We start from the raw sequence: 22,021 nt of genomic DNA, 5'->3' as shown, positions 1-22,021 counted from the left end.
GAAATCCACCAATGACTATCATTAGTTTTCTTATCTACAATTTTTAGACTAATGCTATCTTCAATTATCAACAATTTAGAGATTAATTTTTAATTTTTTTTTATCTTACCCCATTTAAGTAATGTTTATTTAAGTATTGGAACATCAATTTTTAGTTTATTTTTGGATTAACTTAAAAATATATTTAAATCATTAAGCTTTCTTAAACACTAATATATTGCATTCAGTATTCAATAATAATCTCACTTTCAAATAACATATAAAAAACTTAGCATAAAATTTAGTATACGTGTCTCGCACGTAGTTTTTTACTAGTATAAATAAAAAGTCACCCATAAATTTTTTATAAATTAAGAATTCTGTTATATAGATACACTTTATATATTTTCGGAACAAATTTACATATATTTTCGGCCCTTCAATTAACTTTTTCTTACACTGATTAAAAATAATTAAAATGGAATAAAATAAAATAAGAAAAACCTAGAACACTATAAATTTGACTTTCGTCTCCTTCATCCTCGACCATACCATACCATTCGTGAAAGTCAGAAAGGACGAGTCCCTTTTTCTCCTCACTCTCCGGTGGCTGCTGTAACATCGACGGCGTCACTACTCCACTCCCGATCTCCCACTGCCTTTGCTCTTCTGTTCGTTGCCATCAGCCGCTTAAGAAAGGTATCACTGAGCTTTGAGTAGCTGAAGAAAACCCCCAAATAAGATGGTGAGTTTTGGCTTTGAGTTTGAAATTAACCTTTCCGTGTTATTTTTTTCATTCTTCAAAATATCTTGGCAGTTTTGGGCTCACCTTCGGGTCTATATTAAACTAAATGTTCTGGGATTTTCAATTTTCTACTGTTCATTTGGTTTTCTTCTTTTTTTGCTTCAGTATTGGCTTATAGTTTATTTAATATGTATTCCAGTCAGGCAGGAAAGAGACAGTTTTGGATCTCGCTAAGTTTGTGGACAAAGGTGTACAAGTAAAGCTCACTGGTGGTAGACAAGGTTAGTGTGCTCAAATTCTCTGCTTACTGTTGAATTATAAATCACCAATATTTTTAATTTTGCTATTTATAAATAGTTGATTTTTGTGTAAAATTATCTCTCAATACCTGAATCATGTTTGTGAATCATTGTATAGAAACAAGGATTTGATGTTGAATTTTGAGTAAACTTTGAAGAGAAATTATGGCCTTATACCACATTTGATCAAAGAAGCAATATTGAGGACATACAAACTCTAGTCAAAGAATTAATGGGAAGGAAATCAAAACAGTGGGAAGGATCATGAAAATTTATAACAAACTTGATTTGAAATAGGAATGTGTGCCCTTTTTTTTTTTGGTTCTGGCAGTTCTAGCCCCAAAGTTTTTGAGTCTGTGGGGATTTGAGCCTTGGAATAGATGCCCTACCAACAGTCCTCCTTAACACTAGACCACCCACGCATGTTAAAAAAAGAAAGTATCTAATGGATTTTGATTTCGGTTTCATAAATGAATAACACTGACTATAAGAAAATGAGCCAAGTTAAAATGGAACAAAAGAAGAAGAGTCGTGGACAAGAGGGAAGCACTAAAGCAATGTGATTTCAGTTTAATTACTGATGCGTTTTATTGTAAGACCTTATGTGTATAGAATTGAAATGAGGAGGTTAGTCTTGGTTGTGTGGCTGTGTTAGGGTGTCGTTAGCTAGACAAACAAGCTTGGAAGTCAAGTTTACTTCCCTTAATTGATAATTGTGTGGCATTGACAATAAACTCTCTCAACTTGTGTGATACTTAAAATCAACCGTAGTTTTCTCTTGAGAAACAAATAGAAGAGGTAGGTAGCCTATTGTGTAAATTATATAACAGACATGGTTGGTGTGGCTCAACCTTCTGGTTGGTGGTCGCTATCATAATATAAAGCGAAGTAGTTTTACACTACAGGTTTTATGTGCTTCTGGATTACTTCTGGGTTTTGGATTTCTGATTTTTAGGATTGCCAGTTATTCTTCATGTGTTGTAAATGAATGGAGCTGTAAATTAGATTACATTAGGTAAATGGCATCTGATGATAACGTGTATACTTTCCTTATACATGGAGAAGTAAATTTGGAAAGTATTTTTTGAGTGAGAACAATACCATCAAGAATGCTTTTCTCAAGAAAGTAGGAGATCATGTCCTCAATTCAGCAAAAAGTAAATCTTGCTTGATTAACATTTGCAATAACACCAGTGAAGGCTGTGAAGCCATTACTGAATTTAAACTTCCTCTTAGAAGCATACACACATATATAGATATATTGCCTTTTATCCGGACAACATGCAAATCATTTGCAGTTGTCTCTCACATATTTAACCATTAGATCTAGACTTTCCTTAAAAGGGGAAAGTAATGTTGTCATACATCCTTTTATTTTGTGTATGTTCTCTTGTTCAATGAGATTTTATGACTGCTCTGCTGTGAATGTCTGATTATGCATTGCATTTTGTGATTGATCACAGTAACAGGGACTTTAAAAGGATATGATCAGCTGTTGAACCTTGTTCTAGACGAAGCAGTAGAATTTCTTAGAGGTAATTGTTTTGGGATGTGTTGGTAATTCTGCACAAGTATTTTTGTATCTGTTTTAGCTATATGCATGTGTACTTAATGTAATTTCATGTGTTAATTGTTATTCTTGATATTTGTGTTTATCCTTGTTGTAACTGAAACTAAGTAAAAGAATCTAGTAACTTCGAAGCTGTGTTCTTTATGTAGTGCTATATCCGTGAGACAACAGAAAATTGTTTCAAACAACAATGTGAATTTTCTTTTTCTTTAGAGCTCTAACAATTTTGTGGAGTGACACGATCAAATCTTTCAGAGATGGTTTTGAAATTGGAATCAATTTACCTCTTTTTTGCACTTGTACCTTTTTCAGAACCAAATCGTATTGACAATAACTTATTTTTAAGCTGTTTTCTTGCTTAAATGCATGGCTTATGAGGGTTAACTGCATGTTGACTTCAAGTTTCCTGTAATGTGCAGATGCTGATGATCCCTTAAAGACAACTGATCAGACCAGAAGCCTTGGCTTAATAGTATGTATTTTGCTGCTATTTATATATCTTAATCTGTTGATTTCTTTTTTAAAAAATGGAGATAAGCTAAACAAATATTATGTGTATATATAACCACAGGTTTGTAGAGGAACTGCTGTGATGCTTGTGTCTCCAACTGATGGTACAGATGAGATTGCCAACCCTTTTATCCAGCCAGATGGAGCATAGACAGGTCTCTCCTTGCAGTATCTGACCTTAATTTCGTATTCAATTTCAACTCTCAGACTATTGATTTGAATGTTTTTGTGACATTATGGGTCAAATTTTAACTCTTAGATCATGTCATATTGGGTCTCAGTAGAGAACCGGAAATGTAACATATGGTATCTCACCTATATGAATGAGATTCTGATAGATGAGTAGTCACCTTTTTTTTTTTGCGATAAATATTGTAGCTTGTTGTAGCTGATAGCGTATTGCAAAAGAAGTTGCCTATCTTTAAAAAACGTAACAGGAGTTATCACCACCTTACTAGTAATTTGCCAATTTAAAACTAACCATTGACACAAGTGTAAATATACCCTAAGGAGGAAGTAAATTATAAATTCTCAAAGATAATTAGTAAATAAAGGGGAAATTTCACTATGCTATGCATGCTTAAAATATGCATATTATCAAAATTTAGACTCCCAATCAATTTATACAAAATCGTACTTTAGTATTGTTACACTATAAAATAGTGTAGGGGTAGTAGTAATTTCTACAGAGTGTGAATCACTATAAATATGTAATTGTGTAGCTATTATGGGATATGGATTGAGTAAATAGAACTTTGGTTCAATTGGGAGTTTGGCACTGACTCGAAGAGTGCATTTCGGAGATTTGTCTTGTCTCGAAGAGGACTAATATCTAACAATTGGTGCTTTCATTGAGAGCAATTATAGTGAAAGATTCACTGTAAGAACTCTCAGCCATGAAGAAAACAGAGCTTGCGAAGATGTTGATGGAGTTGGATCGTCGTATGGATCGATTTTTCGATGCTCAATTGAAGGCATTTAAAGTGCATCTCATGGAGGAATTAGATGTTAGAGTTGAGCAATATTGCTCATCAACAGAGACATCTATGGCTCCCTCGGCTCAGGCACCATCGGAGAAGGCTCTCGATCTTGTCGGCAGTGACATTTCAGCTGGATCTGATCTAAGTAGATCGCAATCAATGTCGGTTCGATCTATGACGAAGATGGCAGCTCGAAGAACACCGAAGGAGAAGATCGGCGTGGCTTCATCGGATGTTGTGGATTCTCGATCTGCACCAACGAAGGCAGCTCGAAGAACTCCAATGTCGAAGAAGACAGAGATGGCATTAGATCTTCGCGCACAAGATCGGAGGAGGATTTTCGATCGTGGACGACGGTGGATATTTGATCGGCGACGACTGTGGATCTTTAACAGAGAGGGGCGGCACGAAGTGGTCACTGGAGGACGATCGGAAGCTTGGTCGCGCCGGATCGCTGAAGACTGTCGAAGGAAAAGGACGACTACTGGGCTCTTTTGTTCACGGTTTGCAGGAAAATATATACATACAGTGTAAAGATTAAGAGAGACGAAAGGCTTCATGGGTTCCTTTTACTATTGGACTAAGCTTGGATGCTTAATGGGCCAACAAACAATTGGGCTTTTTTTTTAAAAAAAAAATATTAGGCTGCAATTAGTTTTTTAGTATCTTATATTTGTACTTGTTTTTAGTTGTATTTTTTTATTTCTACCACCTTGAGGACAAGGTGATTTTGAAGGGTGGAAAAGTGTTACACTATAAAATAGTGTAGGGGTAGTAGTAATTTCTACAGAGTGTGAATCACTATAAATATGTAATTGTATAGCTATTATGGGATATGTAATTGTATAGCGGGAGGTCTTGAGTTCAACTCTCAATGAAAGCACCAATTGTTAGATATTAGTCCTCTTCGAGACAGGATAAATTTCCGAAATGCACTCTTCGAGTCAGTGCCAAACTCCCAATTGAACCAAAGTTCTATTTACTCAATCCATATCCCATAATAGCTATACAATTACATATTTATAGTGATTCACACTCTGTAGAAATTACTACTACCCCTACACTATTTTATAGTGTAACAAGTATACATTTTTTTTTTTTTTTCATTTCATCCCTGGCTAACAAAACAAAAAACTACTCTCAATTTCTCGACTCTCTCTTTCTCAATCTCTATTTGCACGAGGTGGACAGCCGGTCGACGTCGGAGAGACCAATAGGCTCACGAATCACACACATTGATTGTGGTAAACGCACATTCACTGGAACAATGGGTAAGTATTTTTCAAACAATTTCTTAAACATTTAGAACTTTAGAAGTATATGTAGTTTATTTTTAGTAAATCTGTGTAGTTATTGTTTGGGGTATTTATCCAATTTAATCCGTGCCGTATTATTTTTCTCATAGTTCATTCGATTGGATCAATTATTTTAGATTGATTACTTTTTAATATTAGTTTTTTTTTTCACATAACTAACAACAAAATAAAATAAATTATTGTTGTTGTATGTGTCCAACAATAAATTAAAATAAATAAAATAAAAATAATAAATTCAAAAGAAGAAAAATAATGGTATGTAGAAAAAAATATTTAATTTTGTTTAAATTTTATGTAGAAAAAAAAATATATCTACTATAATTATATAACATCAATATATAAATGGATCTGCACAGGAAAACAAAAAAAAAAAATTTTTACATCACATATTGAAATTTTAATTTTTTTTTCTTTTTTATTGTAGAATGGATTTTTTTTAAAAAAAAAATTCTGTGTTTGTTTTTTCAAAAATACTATGTAAGTTTCATACTGTGTATTGTGTTAAGTTTTTGTTATTTTACAGTTGTTTTAGGTTGTTTTATAGAAAGACAGTATTTATGTAAAAAAATTCGTGTGGCAGTAAAATTGTAAACTTTAACTCAAAATCTAGTATTTTTGTAAAAATCCAAAAAAAAAAATTGTTTTGTTGAATTTTGTTTGTCTTTATCATTTTGTGATTTTTTTTTACATTTTTTATTATAATTTTTTTATAATGATTTTTTTTTTTTGTTTTTATCATTTTGTGATTTTATACAATTTTTTTATTATAATTTTTTATAATATTTTATTTTACATTTTTTCTAATATTATGTTTTTCAATTTTTGTTTTCATTTTGTGATTTTTTTACATTTTTTTATTATAATTTTTTTTTACATTTTTTATTATAATTTTTTTTAATAATATTTATTTTACAATTTTTTTTTTACAATACTTCGTGTGATTTTTTTGCTAATTTGTAGTGCTTGGGACCAATAAGGTAATAATGGTATGCCACTATTTATGGTGTTTAACACCTCTCTTAATAGTTTTATGAATGACAATTTTTTTTACAACACCTCCTATGGTTTTGTTTTCAATGATCGTAATTTTCTTTATTCTTATGAATAATTTTTTCTATGTATAATTTTTTTGTACAATTTTGTATGGTGAATTATTTTTTATTATTATTAATAAAATATTATTATTATTTATTGGCACCTTAATATATTCAATACTATACAAATATGACACTTAATAATTAGTTAGTTGTTTTTCATATTATTCACTAACTTAAAATGGGTGAAACTCATTATTAAAATGCATCAATAACGGTCTGCCACTATTTATGATGTGTAGTATCTCCTTTAGTATTTTCCTTATCATCTCTAATAGATGGTATATAATTTGAGCTAAAAAAATGAATCAATATTATATTTGGCTTAAATTTTATAATAATGTCCTAATGTATTTAGGCTAAAATTAACCTTTTTTAATAAACATGTGTAAAAAAGTCAACAAAAGTATTAAATATTTATTGAAATTATATAAAAATTCTATTAAATATTAAATAAAATGTAAAAGTGATTAATTACATTAATAAGTGACAAAAGAGTAAATAAAAAAAATATTTATTGTGATGTAAAATTTGTCTCATGCTATATTTTGTTCTAAATTTGACACAACTTTTAACATATATTAAATTTTATCCACTTTTACTATTGGAGTTCACTTTTATAAAGTTGAGTTAAAATATACATATACACCATACTTTTAATTCTGTATTGGAGATGGTCTTAATACGTACATATCCTTATTCACTTTAGTTAGAATTTTAACTTTTTTTTTTTTTCAATTATGCATAACTTTGTAATTTCTTTTTACTTGTTACACACCGCTTAGGTGAGATTTTCCTATAATCCTTGTTCTTTTGTATTTTCTCAAACTAAATAAGATTATTTTAGTAATTTTTGTTTATCATATTTAGAGTTGTGTATTTTGTTTTGTTTGTACCAATTATTAATATTTTTGTCATTTTTTAAACCTCACCGTTCTCCCCCCCTCCCCCCCCCCCCCCACCTTTTTTTCTTCAAAAAATCTCTTATTTTTTTCTCCATTTTTTCTTTTAAAATATTTTTTTTAGTCTTTTCTATATTTTTTTTACCATCTTTTTTCACACATATGATAGATATTTTTTTTGTGTTGTTATTTTTTTTTTCCGTAAACTTTTATTAATTTTTTTTTTAAACTTTGCTAATTAGTATATAATAGTAGAGTAAATTATATGTACTTACATTTAGACAGACCCACTGATAATCTTAGCTTCAATAAATGAATCTATACCACACTATATTCTTGTTTAAACATAATATTTTTTAACAATTATTTAAACATAATTAATTAAAGTAAGATATATGATTATAACCTCCAAAATTTTAATAGGGGTTACGTGCATGTGTCACGTCCTCCACACCTAGTAACTATAGAATAATGAATTGACAAGTTGATATTGTTTGTCTTATTCGTTAATTTTTTTTTATTTATTATGATTTTTTCAATTCTATCTTTTATCTTTTTTTGTCTTCCTTTTAGATTTTACCATGAGTATTATAATATTATATGTAATTATAGGATAAGGTTTTAATATTTTTATCTCGGATTAAAAGCATCTTTGCTTAAAAAAAAATCCAATTGTAACTATAAAAAAAATATGGTATAAGTTAAAAATTACCCATTTTTATTACACATTAACTAAATATAACTCTAAAATAATTTTAATTGATATATACTCCTTTTTATAATCAGATTACCAAATATAACCTCACATAACTTATTAAAATTAGAGTTTCTAATGCACATAATTGGGATATCACCTATAAAATTGAATATAAATTAAAGAATAATAAAATGAAGGTAAAAATTAAAATGAGAAATAAAAAGTGGGTATAAAGTATAATTTTCTTTAAAGGGCTATAATATACTATATAAGAATAAGAATAAAAAGTGGGTGTGTGTGTGTTGGAGGTCTTGGGTTTGAGTCCCAGGTAAAACATGATTGTAATGTATAAACGTTTTAAAAAAAAAAAAAAAGATAAGGGGATAATTAATAAGGCACTATTTTTTGTAAAAAAAATTACATTTTTACATTTAATTTTTTTTTTCACATTTTTACGGTTTTTCATAAAAACAACATAAAAACAATAAGAAAACTACATATTAGTAACATTTAAATAATATCAAAATAACATACAGATAACAAAAAATCAATAATAAATTAACAAGAGTACAACATAAAAGACCGTATTTTCTATAAATAAAACCAAAAAAATTGTAAAAATATTTAAAATTTCGTGAAACTGTATTTTTGTAATTTTTGTGTATTTGTAAAATTATCCCATAAAAATATCGGATGTGACTATTGTAAATATAATAATGAAATTGAAAATGGTAAAAGAAGAAAAAAAAATTGTATGTATAAAAAAATATTGAATTTTATTTTAAATTATACGTAGAAAAAAAATATATATAAGAATAAAATAGACATTTGATCTGTAAAGTTTTAAAAAATAAGTGTATTATATGTATTAGATTTTTAAATTACTATTTTCTTTACATTAAAATATTATTTGTATATATAATTTTTTAAATTTTTTCTAAATATGTGTGGATTGGATTGGATCGATTACTTTTACATGTCAATCAACATCTAATCCGCACAAGTGCGGATTTTGAATTTTTCAATCCAATCTAATCCGCACAAGTACGGATATCCGCACTTTGCGGATTGGAATGGAGAGGATCGGATCGTGCGGATTGGATCGGCTATTTTATCAAGGGATTTTTTTTAGGAATATACTATATTAGGTAAGTTTTTACAAAAATAACGTTAATAATGTATCACACACAAAATGACGTGACACGTCATCATCTCCTCCACGATTACTTGCAAACATAAACACAACTGTTAATCCTAAAAATAGAAAATTACCAAAAAAACGGCAATTATATATACAAAAACTTAACATAACAAAAACAACGTTATTTTTTAAAATAATTGCCAAAATAAGGTGGCCCATGAAAATTTCCCTTTTATCAACACCCCTAAATATTAAATATAATGATGAAATTGAAAATGGTAAATTTGCAAAATATAAGTGAAAAAGCACGTTTGAGACCGAAATAAGGCAGATATGACCCTAGCTGTAGCTGAGATGTGGGCCAAGATAAGGCCCATTTTTGTTGGACGATGGAATTGGAATGATAGCAACCTTCAGTTAAGTTATTGTGCCTGGCTGGCCTGGCCTGTGAAGAAACAGCTTCGCTTTGAGTTTGGGTTCGGCTTCCTCTTTCTTATTGTGCTTTTTATTTTATTTTCTCTCATCACAGCAGAGAAGGGACGAGAAATCAATTTAGGGTTAGGGTTTTTGGCTTTGGGAATTTTTGTTCTTCTTCTCATTGGTAAATAGTTTAGCAATGGAAGAGATAACCGAGGCAGTGAACAACATTAACTTAGCAGCACCAGGAGATTCCTACAAGAAAAATCGGATTCAGGTTTCCAACACCAAAAAACCATTGTTTTTCTACGTCAATCTAGCCAAGGTAACAACTCCTTTTTTCTTACTTATTTTCAATCTTCCCCTTTTGTTCTTCGAGTTTTATTTGTCTTATATTATAATGAGTACAATGCTCTAAACTAGTGATTGATATGTTCATGCAATCTGTTTATGCAGAGGTACATGCAACAGCATAATGAGGTTGAGCTTTCTGCTCTTGGAATGGGTAATTTCTCACTTTTTTTTTCCCGTTAATTTTAGCTTCAGAGGTTTTTACTCCTTTTTTATTTTTTCTATGTTCTCATCGATTTATGTTTATTGCCTATTGCTTTAGGCTCTTTATGTTTAGTCATCGCTATAAAACATTAGCTGGGATTAGTTAAACAACAATTTTGCTAAATTTTTGTACTATTAATTGCTTATTCATGATGGAGCATAAGGTTCTTTTCTTAATGCTCTGTTTTATGGAATAGTGTTCACGAGTTATGCAGATGAGTGTAATTAATGATATATGATAGTATTCAAAGATATTAATTCTTTTGTGTACTTGTAATTTTATGTTTGCAGCCATTGCTACAGTTGTCACCGTTGCAGAAATTCTGAAGAACAATGGATTAGCTGTTGAAAAGAGTAAGATTTTTCTATTTTGTAACATCTTTTTTTTTCTCACCACACTGGATGCTATGGATTCTTATTAACTTCAACTGTTCTCAGAGATCATGACCTCCACTGTTGATATGAAAGATGACTCCAGAGGACGACCAATCCAAAAGGCCAAGGTAATGATTTGTTATTGTGCATATACAGTACAGGGTTACACAATGGGCATCCATGCAAGACAATTTTATGCTTTTCTCTATTGTCTCCAACTTGTCAAGGGATCTTTATATATTTTCATGTGGTATTGTGGTGTATGAGTGATATTGTACTCTATTCTTGTTCAGAAGATCATAATAGGTTTTCTTTGTTTATGTATACACCTGGATACTTTTCAAAGTCCAGTTGAGGTTCGACAATTTGGATCGGATGGATGATTGTTCCTCACCATTTATTTGTGTGTGTGTGTGTTTTTTTTTTTGTATTGTGTCTTTAAAGGTGCAAGAAATGTACTCTGGTTATTGATGTCTGATGGTGTATATATGGGTACAGGGTACCTATCATATTCCTCGCCTAGTTTCCTCATCGTTATTGTTGCACAAATCGTTTCTTTACTGATTGCTTGACGTATTTTCCGTTCAGATTGAGATTGTCCTTGGGAAGACTGAAAATTTTGACGAACTGATGGCGGCTGCAGCAGAGGAAAGGGAAGCTGCTGCTGCTGCTGAGGCTGAAGAGCAAAGTTGAAGAGGGTCTCTTACCTAGTTTTTCTGGTTTTGCTGCTTCTGAAAATCAAAGCTATTTTATATTGCTCTAATTTTTAGATTTAGGATTTTGAGCTGCTGTTGTCGTCGTGATTCTGGTAAATCACGAGGGGTGTTTTAGGAGCTTTTAGATTCAAGAATACTTTTTCTACTAGAGATCAAATTTTGTTATCTGATCATTTGGTTTTTTCATTCTCTTTGTATGTTGATGGAATTCTTTTCTTGGTATGTGCATCTTGGTTCGCAAGTTTTGTATCCTATGAATATGTCACCTTATTCATTTGATTGTGTGCCTTCTTTATTACTTGTCACCATAGTAAATAAATGTCGCATGTACTTCTCAAAAATGAATAATATTAATGAAAATGTTAGTATTTTCTTTCTTTGTTTTGTTGTCACAGTTGCTCAGTTTATACTTTATAAAAGCAACGGCATTTGAATGGAAATGGGAAAATAGTATCGAAATCGATCAAGTCTATTCAAGTGTACTATGCTTTTCTTCTAATCTTACCATGGGAGTCTTTTATAGTTTCTCAAGAATTAATATTCAGTGTTTATGAACAAGTTAAATGTGATTATTTATCTGAAGTGAATGCAAAATAGAAAGGAATGTGAGGCATGTCATTGTAAACTGAAGAAGGATTAATGTACAACCCTCATGCATTTCTTTTTTGATTGTTGATTTTATTAGATGGGTTACACATTGCAATTTAGTGAACTTCCTAACAGGTAATATTAGAACTTTTCACCTAATAAGCTAAGGGGCCTATTATAGATCTCAAAATTCGTCACTTCACTAAAACTACTTCCACTACAATCGCAATGTAAACTAAAAACAGACCTTTAAATAGCAACACCACACTGTTGATTCACATATTTTTACGAGAAGTTAATCATGTACAGATACACTTCTTGCTCTTACAAACTTTGGTCTTCCTTTGTAGTCTCCAATTGTGGTTAATTTCTTCGTTGATTTTGCAATTTATGTACTTTCTTTTTGTTATTTCTTTACAACTATATTTCGTTTTATTTAGGTTCTGTTGAGCTATCATATTCTGAGATGGGGTTATCTGATGGGATTTTGTATTGTTTAGACATGACTTTCTAAATTTAGAGATTTCTTTGGTATTATTATAGGTTTTCAGTTGCTTTCAGCCTTTAGTTGAGGATTTTTCAGAAGTTAATTTTTTTTTTTTTTATTTTCTTCTCTTAGTGAACTGAAAGTGAAACATATAAGAGAAGTGTAAGGTACCAAACTAAATTGAAATGCTTGTAGTAATATTTCATATTCTTCGTAATAAATTGCTTCTTTGGACCTTAAATTTCTTCCTTTTCCTCTAACATTGACCTCTTACATGCCTCATAGCACATAAAAGAAATTCCAGCAGCAGGGATCAATTTCATGCAGCTTGGCCCTAATCCTCTATACAGTCCTGAAATTCCCTCCCTTTCAATTATGCTTAAAAGAGCATGAAGAAGGTTTTTGTATTGTCTCCCATTGAAAGCTCCTGCCTGCATTTGCTTCCGAGCCACCTCAAGTGGGAACGTTGCGCAGCTTGAAATGGCAGCAGCTGAAGAACCCATCAAAAGAGTGCTCATATTTCCAATCTCCTCTTGATTGAAAGCTCTCTTGTAAGCTTTTCTCAACGTGTCATAAGCAAAATAGTTTGTGGCAGCATATGGGATCACTCCAATTAAGCTTGGTAGTAGGCCTCGGTACAATTCTGCAGCTCCTTCCTCTCTGATGATCTTTGATAAGGCGTGTAAAGAATTCTTATACACTCCTCTCTGCAATGAAATTATGCTTGTTAGTGATGATTTTTGTGTGTGTAATTTAGATATCATTTAGCACTTGCTTTTTTTTTTTTTTTTTTTTATTTTGTTTAATTCAAGTGAAGAAGGGTGAGCATCTTCTTAAATTGTTGTTGGTTAAGAAAACTCTTGCCCTTATTTTCATTTCTTATAACAATACAAAAGATCAAAATGTTATTGAGCTTGCCTGAATTGTCAGTCTGGTTTTTAGCAGCTCAAGAGGGTAAGTACAGAAAGTTGAGCTGAATCCAGCAACAGCACCTGCCACTAATGAGGCAGGAATTAGGATTTTTTTCTGCTCTCCTGATTTTGGAGTCAGATACTTCTTAACTGTATCATAAGCAAACAACTGCACATAGAAACCAGATGTATCAGCTATGGAAAAATATTATAATATCAATGGTTAAGCAAATCATTTCACAAAACGTTTCTCTTCTGTGAAATGATTTAGACTGTTATTTCAGCAGCTAAATTCAAAGAGGAGTCTTGATTTCATACCTCGATTGCTTTGTTGGGCGTAACCCGGATTACATTAACCAGATTTCCCCTATACAAGCCTTGCCAACCATCAGTTTTCATGATGGATCTGAACACTTCACCAGCCGAGAAGCCGCAGCTCCCCACCATCAGATGAGTCTTTATAGTCTCTAATGGTGCAACTGCAGTGCGTGACACTGCACCAGCAATGCCTCCACTCATCAACTTCCTCAGGGTGTCATTCTCAATCTTGATTCTCAGTTTAAAGCCACCTCTGTCATTCTTTTTTGCCTTCACTTCTCCAAACTCCAAAACCTTTTCTGCCTCTAACTCTGGAACCCAACTTAACTGAAAACCAGATTTAGTAACTGAAACATATTTCATGTAAGAATTGGTGTTTGGGAGTTTCAATATGATGTTCCTTGGCTTTAAAGGACTTGGTGAAACACCAAATCCCATTCCCACTTGACCAACACTTGCAAATAAGCCTCCAGTACAGTAAATTTTCTCATCAGGACTCAGTTGCTGAATGTTTATCCCAGAGCTACAGAACATCACAGCTTTGTTCTCATGTTCAACATCTTGAGATTTTCTTCTGCCCATTAATCCAAACTTAAAAAGAAGCTAATTTCTTTAGCTTCTCAGATAATATATATCACAAGGCTATAGGAGATATTTCATTACATAAAGATTAGTACAAATGTACTCTCTTATGTTACCCACCCCTTCCTTTCTTTCTCTCTCTCCCTCCCTCTTTGGAGTCATGAAAGAGCATAGAAGGGATGGTATGATCTTCAAAGCTATGATTTCTTCTCCATGGTTTTCTTGCTTCTTGTTTCTCTATGGGTTATTATCCAATTAGAATAAAAGCTAATTTTATTAAATGGTTGGATGACATTAAAGGACTTTTAATTGATTTAGCTCAAGAATGAAAAAAAGTGGTGATAGCTTGCTCATGATAATCAGATGTGAAACATTGTGAAATGGACATTTGTAGACTTAAATCTCACACGGGTTATCCCACTTGTAGATTGTTTCGACACAAACTTTCTAAGTGGGTTTGGTTAAGCTAAGCATATGCCCTTTTAAGTCACTTTGAGCCACTAAGGTTACATAACTCCAATAAGTAATGTGGATTTTGTCTCCCCCATATGGATTTCCAAATCAGTTTTGATCCAGAAATAGAATATGGGATCTTTTCTTGTCTTTCTTGGAAAAGCCTTTGTCACCACAAGTGAAAAAAAGGCAACTTGGCTACTTAGTGGACTAAGATAAACAAGGACCTACATTAGCAATAATTTACTTTAGTGGTTGAGTGAATTATATAAGATAATAAGCATATGCATTTTAATTCCCACCTCTTAAAGAGATCATATGCTTTTCTTGTTTGGGATAACAAAATGACAATAAATTCCAATTCCATATTACTAATTTAGTACATTATTATAATAGCATCACAAATGTAATTTTTATTTGAATAAATTATGTAACATAGATATAAATTTTTTTATATTATTATTTATAGTGTCCTCTATTTATATATTTTTAAATAGAAATCCTTTATTCAACTAAACATCATTATAAAGGACATTAGAATATATTCTTCTATTTATTTGTGAATGAGGAATTACTGTGACAGACTTTGCAACTAGTATTGTAAGTTTGTGCGTGACGTGCTGGTTCGATCTGTATTTATTTGTGTTTTTCAAAAATGGCCTTGCCACAGAAAAATATGGGTCGTGCAGTGTCGTGTCAATACTTTTAAAGGGTAGGCCTGACACGGCCCGTAGGCCCAATATTTTCGTGTCATGCTCAAATTCGTGTCGTACTTTGTTCGTATCGACCTGTATTTCTTAAACAAGTCAGCCCATTTTTATATTCAGGCTTAAATTCATGCTTTACCTTTTCATTTTGTTTACAATTATTAATGTATATATATTTATAGCTTTAGTTATATTATATTTTGAACAATATTTTACCGATAATTATATAAAAAAAATTATTAGCATCATTAGAATTTGAATATTTACTAATAAATACTCAAATTTTTATTTCCCACCCGATAAATAAATTAATATATAATTTTAGCTTTTTTTTTATGTTTTAATAGTTTTACTTATAGAATTATAATATTCAGTATTATATTTACATTTTATTATTATTTTAACTTATTTATTATTGATAAATTTATATTTTATTATTATTATTATTAATGAATTATAAGATATTTTAATATATCATGCTGTGTTTTTTGGGCTTGTCGCGTGTTGTGCTTTTTAGGCTAGTCTATTCGTGCTTACGTGTCGTGCTTTTTGTACTTCTCGTGCCGTGTCGTGCTTAAGGACATATTTTTCATGTCGTGTCGTGCCAATTTGTAGCATTGTGCCGTGTCGTGCCCAAACTCGTATTTTTTCGTGCCTAGTTGTACTTGTGTCGAATTTGTGTCGTGTCAAAAAACCTGATCCATATTTAGCTCACTAAAAACATTAATTAGAAAAGAAATATTAAAATATATTTTCTTAAAAAATTGTTTTGAGTATATATAGTTGTTTTATGATTCAAGTTTATTTTGGTAAATCATACATAATGGTTATGCTTTTAGCAATAGAAATTCTACAGATAAGATAATTATTACATTATCATAGAAATTTACATATTTTTATTATTCACTTGATTTGATACTGATCTACCTTTTTTTTTAGATATATTCGTGAAACAGAAACACATTAGGAATTTTTTTCTAATATTAAAATTTTATTGTTTAGCTTTCTAAGAGTATCTCTTTATTATGTAAGTCGCAACATTAATGTTGCGGCCCATGAATCAATAAATTTTTTTAGATGGCAAGAATCTCTTCACTTTTGCCTTTCGACATCTTTCTCTAACCTAAAACGATTACCTTTATCGAAAAAAAAAGGAAAGAAAGAATAATCAATAAATAGAACATTTTTGGTGCCTTCAACGTGGATTGACATTGAAAGAGAGGGTCAAGAGAAATTAAGCCCAATAAAAAGAAGAACAATTTAGAGATTTTTACATAAAATACTAAAATAAGTTAGTTTATTATGTTTTTACTTTCACTTAATTTCTTTTACATTTATACTACTTAAAGTTACTTTTTTCATTTTGTATTGATCTTTGCCACTAGTAACATAAGTAAATTGTGGCAAAATCTCTAAAAATCTTACCTCGCTAGCAATTAACTTTTTAAACTCAATTTTTTGACGGTTGAACCTCAAAAACTCATATTATATTAGTAATTTAGCATTTTCATCTAATTTTAGATGTTAAGTGCCATGTTGAATTGTGTTATCTCAATTTATACACAAGGTGACATGGCATCTACCTGGGTGACACGTGAAAAAGATTCTATAACTTGGAGGGACCAACCTAGACTTCCTAGGGAGGACACTGAAGTTACCACTGGGGATGTTGAAATCCAGGAAATTGAGGACCAGGGTGAGGTCTGTCCTGTCGATTCTCCTAATGTTGAAGGAGAAGAAGAGGAAGAGGAAGAGATTCAGGCTCTTCCATTTGGTGGATACGATGAGGTCGAAGAGCCTGTCTCCGAGCTTGGAGATGTTTTGGTGGCAGGCCAAGACTAGGTCAAAAAAGAGTATGAGGAACTCTGGGTTTGGGAATGATATTGTGCTAACATTTCCTTTCTCATCAGTTGTGGGAACTCTGAAGTTTTTCAGGTGGACACGTCCTCTGTCCAGTGAGGAAGCCTTCGAGTCTATGTCCCCTGATTATGGTGAAAATCATAGTTTTCAATAGTGGATAGTTATTTCTATCCAGCTTGAGTGAAAATGATTGACACAATGTGCTGTTGAAAGGAGTTACCTGAGGTGATGCAACCATGGATGAACTTGGCTGAACACCGGAGCTTGCTGAAGAGTTTTCTAAACTTGTCTTTGTTGGTGTGACCTGTGACATCTCTGCCTTCATTTGCCATTAGCATTAGCCTTCAAAAGCTTTGATACCAAGTTTGATTTTGAGAAAAATGCAAAGATTGAAAATTCAACTCGATAAGCATGAGTGCTACTGATTCATTTATATAGAGAATCAAATACAAAAGGAAAGGCATATTTGCTTGTTACATTGTGACACGTTACAACAAAAATCTCACAGAAATTAAGGTGCAACATATAATTTGTTAAATGAAATAACATGTGGAATCAACATCGGAATTGCTTCATTCAGGTATTCCAAAAATACGTTTCACTCATCAATGGCATTATCATTTGTTGACAATTCAATTTCTCTGACACTATTCGCCAATATACCCAAATCGACTGAAAAAAAATAACATCATCCCAAAGTTTTTGAAGAAATTGCTTTAAAGAAATAAAAGAAAAAAAATTAAAAAAAACTGCCAAGAGAATTTTAACTGCCTCAAAGAATGTTAACTAAACAAATTGCAGATTCGATAATTATATCTAATTAGTGAATCTTTGATAATTATAGTTAATTTCTCATTTTAAATTAAAAAATAAGGTAGAATAAAAATTAAAAAACTAGATAAATAAAGCGTTATATTATGGTGGAACTATTTTTTTTTTTTGTTAATTTGTATCAGTAGTAGTAACTATAATTTTAATCTTGCTTTGTAACTAAATTATGTATATTTATTTTAAAAAAATATTTTTGGTTAATTTGTGTTGACCGAAATTTTCGGCAACTAATAAAATATGATTATACTATTGAGCTGTAAGAAAGTGAGAGAAGGATTTTTACGTGGTTGGGGCGTTAATGAGCCTTAGTCCACGAGTCTTTGTTATTAATGAATGTATTTAATACAGATTCTACACTTGAGAGAATGTCACCCTTATAAATACAGAGAATGTTCTTGGTGAGTATTTACTCTTCTTGCTCATATGCAACCCAAGATTCTCCATCCCATTTAATGAGCTTTGAGGGGGTATTTATAGTGTTTTGGTGGGGTAATCCCTAGAATTGTTCTTACAAGTATCTCTGTAAGTATCCATAAAGTTGGGTATTCCCAATGAATATACCATGGGTAATGCATGGTCAAATCCCTAGGTGCTGTAGGATTTTTATGAAGAATGTCCTTTTTGCCTGGTGATTGATGTGACTCTTCGCAGTGTAGCCGTCGCTAGACTTAAATGATCATTACTGTGGCGCTGCTGGTTGGAGGTTGTGCCGTCAGACTTTATTGCGTGTTGCAGTCCCAACACGCTTCCTCCCATGCAGCATTAAATGCGACTTGATTGCTCAGGAGAAGCCTGACACCTCACGGAGAGGCTTTATGCTATGCGAGCGTCCGGGAGCACCTTGCACTCCGGGTGCCTCCTCCGGGACCTATGCTTAGGGTGTTTCCTTGTGGCATACAAAGACTTAGCAAATATTCATAAGTTATCTGATCCACGTGTCCCTGTTCGGTTGGTCCACGTATATTGGGTGAAATCAGGGGCAACATTTACCCCCCAAGCCTTGTTTACTTGAAAAATAAACCAAGGCTTGCTCAGGTGCCTCCAGTTGACTCCTCGGTTCCCTGGCTCAAGCTTAGAGCGCGTGAGGGCGTATTTAATGATGACATTTAATGCAGCGATTCGCTTTTTGCAGAGGTGTCTCCGGCCGAATCCTCGGTTTCCCGGCACGAGCTTGGAGCGCGTGAGGGTGCGTCTAATGATGGCATTAAGTGCAGCGATTCGCTTTTTGCAGAGGTCGATTCGTTTCATGCCCATTGATTGATGCGGCGCATTAATGGTGTCAGACGGATACTCAAACGTTTCCACCGCCTTTATTGCAAATCAATCTGGCCCGTTGATCTTTGGGTATTTGAATCGTGCGTTTCCCCCACCGTTCGATTGGTAGGTGGTGACGCCTGTTCCTCATGCACTTTTGCCTATAAAAGCCACCATCTTTCCTTCATTTCGGTTACTTTCCATTTCTTGCCAACTTTGCTTGAATTTCCTAGAGAGAAAATTCTCAAAACCAGCACGAAACCTTTGAACACTTTGCCATTTTCCCAGTTCTCCCTTGCTTGCTGCTATCAGTCCTTCTCGTCTTTACTCGACTCACATCAGGACCCCCAGTTCAACACTTCACTGTAAGTTTCTTGCATCCTTTGGTAGTGACATGCTTTTACTCGTTCTGTTTGTTCTTTTCTGGGTTCGCATTTGAGATTTCTGGGCATGCAAGTGTTTAAGTCCTTTATGCATTATGTTATGCGTTTACTGCTTTAGTTGTAGGATTGCCATTAGCATGCCTCTGTTATTATTATGCATTTTCATTGTAGAAGACCATACGCTCTTCGTTCAATGGTTGTTTAGGGCATAGAATGGGGTCTTTTCTTTTTTGTTCCCCTTATTGTGTGAAACCACCTTCTGCAATTTTACTGCACCCGACACTTGTTCAGGGAATCTTTCTAGGGTTTCCCGTGTGACACGTGTCCGGAGGGGGCCTCTTTCCAGCGGTTAGGGGACCCCCATTCCCTTTTTCTTGACTTAGGGTTTGGTATGGGGCCTAACTGCTGGGATTTTCTCTTTCTTTTTTTTTTTCACAGAATAGAAAATGTCTGCCTCTGGTTCGAAGTCCTCAAAGGCAAGTGGGAAACGCATGGCTACTCTAGAGGAGGTTTCCTTGGGACCCGTTGCCCAGGAGGGGTATAAGTCCCGGGCGACCGGATGGGAAGCGGCTGAGCTTCATTCCACTTTAACCTGTCCCCATCAACTGGAGAATATTGTGGAAGTTGCTGGGATCAAGCCTTCCACCTCTGGAACCTACCATCGGCCACCTCGCGACTCGGAGACGCCCAACCATAATTATGACGGCTTTGGAGCCTGGAGCCAGACGCACCTGATGGCCGGTGCCATGCTTCCTCTTTAGGACTATTTTATTAATTTTCTTGTTTTTGTCGGCCTTGCGCCATACCAACTCATTCCCCAAGCTTATCGCCTGCTCTCAGGCTTATTCATTTTTTATGCCGCCCGCGGATGGGGATCTCCCCGCCCGGCGGAAATTTTGTATTTTTATGAACTTGTATCCGTCCCCAAGAAGGGGGACAAACTTAAGGACGATTTTTATGGGTTCCGGATCCATCCTGCTAACGAAGGGGTGGTTCCGTATAATAGGCAGACTCACGTCAAGGAGTATTGCCATCGCTTTTTCTTTTCCTCCGGGTTCAGGGCAGTGGACCACCCGGAGCTCCTTACCGAGTGGGTGAGGATCCCTCCCTATCAGCGGACGGCCCCTACACAGGCCTTCCTCCGGAGGGCCCAGGCCTTTGCCTCCTATGACCGAGCTGACCTCGACGTCGGGGGTTTGGTCACTACGGAAAACTGCAGGAAGGCCAAACTTATCCTTCCGCATCAATCCGTGGAGGACTCAAACCTCTCCCGGGTCATCTGTCCCAATGTAAGGGCGCCGGTCGCGGAGAAGACCTTCCGGGACGAGATTATTGCCACGGCGGAGAAAAAATATCAGGACTATCTCTACCGGAAGGCACAGGAGAAGGCATACTCTCACGCCCAGGCGGCCTCCGGGAGGGGACTTCGCGTGGGGAGTCCGGTGGTAAGAAGAAGCCAGGCGATTGTCGGGAAGTCCGAGGCTAAATTTTTTGACAAGATTCTTCAAGAAGAGATTGGAGGTCGTCCCGGTGGGAGGTCCCTTCGCATTGAGGATTCTTTGGAGAGAAGGGCGCCTAGGCCACAGCCTTCGGTTCCAGAGCCTAACTCAGGGGCTCTTGGTGCCAGCACTTCCGGTGCAGGCGGTAAGTCTCCTTTGATAATTCATTATGTTCCTTCCGTTGGCGAATATGTCAGTCGTAGGCCCGTTGGGTTCGACGAGCGTCTATATAAGTTTAGGATGCCCTCGACCCGGTGGGGGGATCGTTTGAAGGAGTTCTATTTTTCAAACTTAGGAGATTTTCTAGGTCGGTCCTGGATGGGTTCTGGTCCTCCGGAACCTGTTCCCTTAGGTCCTTCAGCTTACATTACATCCAGCTGGTTCCGGCCTTCGGACAGCTATCTTGGAGATGATGCTGCCAGCATTAAAGTTCAGGACTTTGCTAGGGCCGAATTAGGAAGTTCGGGTAGGAGTAGCTTATTTGCCAAATCTTGTGTAAGGGGTTTCCCACGGATGTCTAACACTTGCCTATTCTTTGTTAAACAGGTACCTCCATGGACGCCATCTTGGACCAGCTTGCCGGAGTTCATACTCCGGAGGCTCCTCCGGCCTTCACTTCTTCCCCAATAGCCCCTGCCCTAAAGGCCTCTTCCAGCGCTCCTCCTGACACTATTGACTTAGTGGATGATGAGGAGGTGCTACCGGGAGAGGGTCAGGAAAAGCAATGGGGCTTTTCTGAGGAAGTCGCAGAAGGTGCGGGAGAGCTCCGGGCTCTTCCTGGGGACGCTGAAGAAGGTGAAGAGGAGCCTGAGGTGGCTCTGATTCGCAAGCGCAAGGGCAAGATGGTTGCCC

At 34.3% G+C, this 22,021-nt stretch overlaps 3 protein-coding genes across 4 annotated transcripts; 2 read left to right on the top strand and 1 right to left on the bottom strand.

Moving 5' to 3' along the window:
• The first annotated feature begins 440 nt into the window (after positions 1 to 440).
• Positions 441 to 3,440, top strand: LOC115695734 (sm-like protein LSM7). The gene is made up of 5 exons (XM_030622807.2): positions 441 to 724; positions 924 to 1,005; positions 2,487 to 2,558; positions 3,013 to 3,065; positions 3,165 to 3,440. The coding sequence occupies exons 1-5, from the start codon at positions 722 to 724 to the stop codon at positions 3,252 to 3,254; spliced, it is 300 nt and encodes a 99-aa protein (XP_030478667.1). The 5' UTR covers positions 441 to 721; the 3' UTR covers positions 3,255 to 3,440.
• A 6,224-nt stretch (positions 3,441 to 9,664) lies between these two features.
• Positions 9,665 to 11,675, top strand: LOC115725013 (uncharacterized protein At2g34160). Of its 2 annotated transcripts, XM_030654416.2 has the most exons (5): positions 9,665 to 9,975; positions 10,107 to 10,155; positions 10,497 to 10,559; positions 10,644 to 10,708; positions 11,169 to 11,675. In XM_030654416.2, the coding sequence occupies exons 1-5, from the start codon at positions 9,850 to 9,852 to the stop codon at positions 11,271 to 11,273; spliced, it is 408 nt and encodes a 135-aa protein (XP_030510276.1). In that variant the 5' UTR covers positions 9,665 to 9,849; the 3' UTR covers positions 11,274 to 11,675. The 2 variants fall into 2 exon arrangements, with proteins under 2 accessions (XP_030510276.1, XP_060973126.1); XM_061117143.1 differs by having other exon boundaries at positions 9,682 to 9,975; positions 10,644 to 11,675.
• An 872-nt stretch (positions 11,676 to 12,547) lies between these two features.
• On the bottom strand, positions 12,548 to 14,723 carry LOC115725012 (adenine nucleotide transporter BT1, chloroplastic/mitochondrial). The gene is made up of 3 exons (XM_030654415.2): positions 13,601 to 14,723; positions 13,290 to 13,451; positions 12,548 to 13,078 (listed from the first exon to the last, which is right to left on the bottom strand). The coding sequence occupies exons 1-3, from the start codon at positions 14,180 to 14,182 to the stop codon at positions 12,608 to 12,610; spliced, it is 1,215 nt and encodes a 404-aa protein (XP_030510275.1). The 5' UTR covers positions 14,183 to 14,723; the 3' UTR covers positions 12,548 to 12,607.
• Positions 14,724 to 22,021: the final 7,298 nt, after the last annotated feature.

The sequence above is a fragment of the Cannabis sativa genome, chromosome 6, assembly GCF_029168945.1.
Source record: "Cannabis sativa cultivar Pink pepper isolate KNU-18-1 chromosome 6, ASM2916894v1, whole genome shotgun sequence".
NCBI classification, from domain to species: domain Eukaryota; kingdom Viridiplantae; phylum Streptophyta; class Magnoliopsida; order Rosales; family Cannabaceae; genus Cannabis; species Cannabis sativa.
Note: the sequence above shows the minus strand (reverse complement) of the source record. Positions and strands in the feature narration are given on the sequence as shown.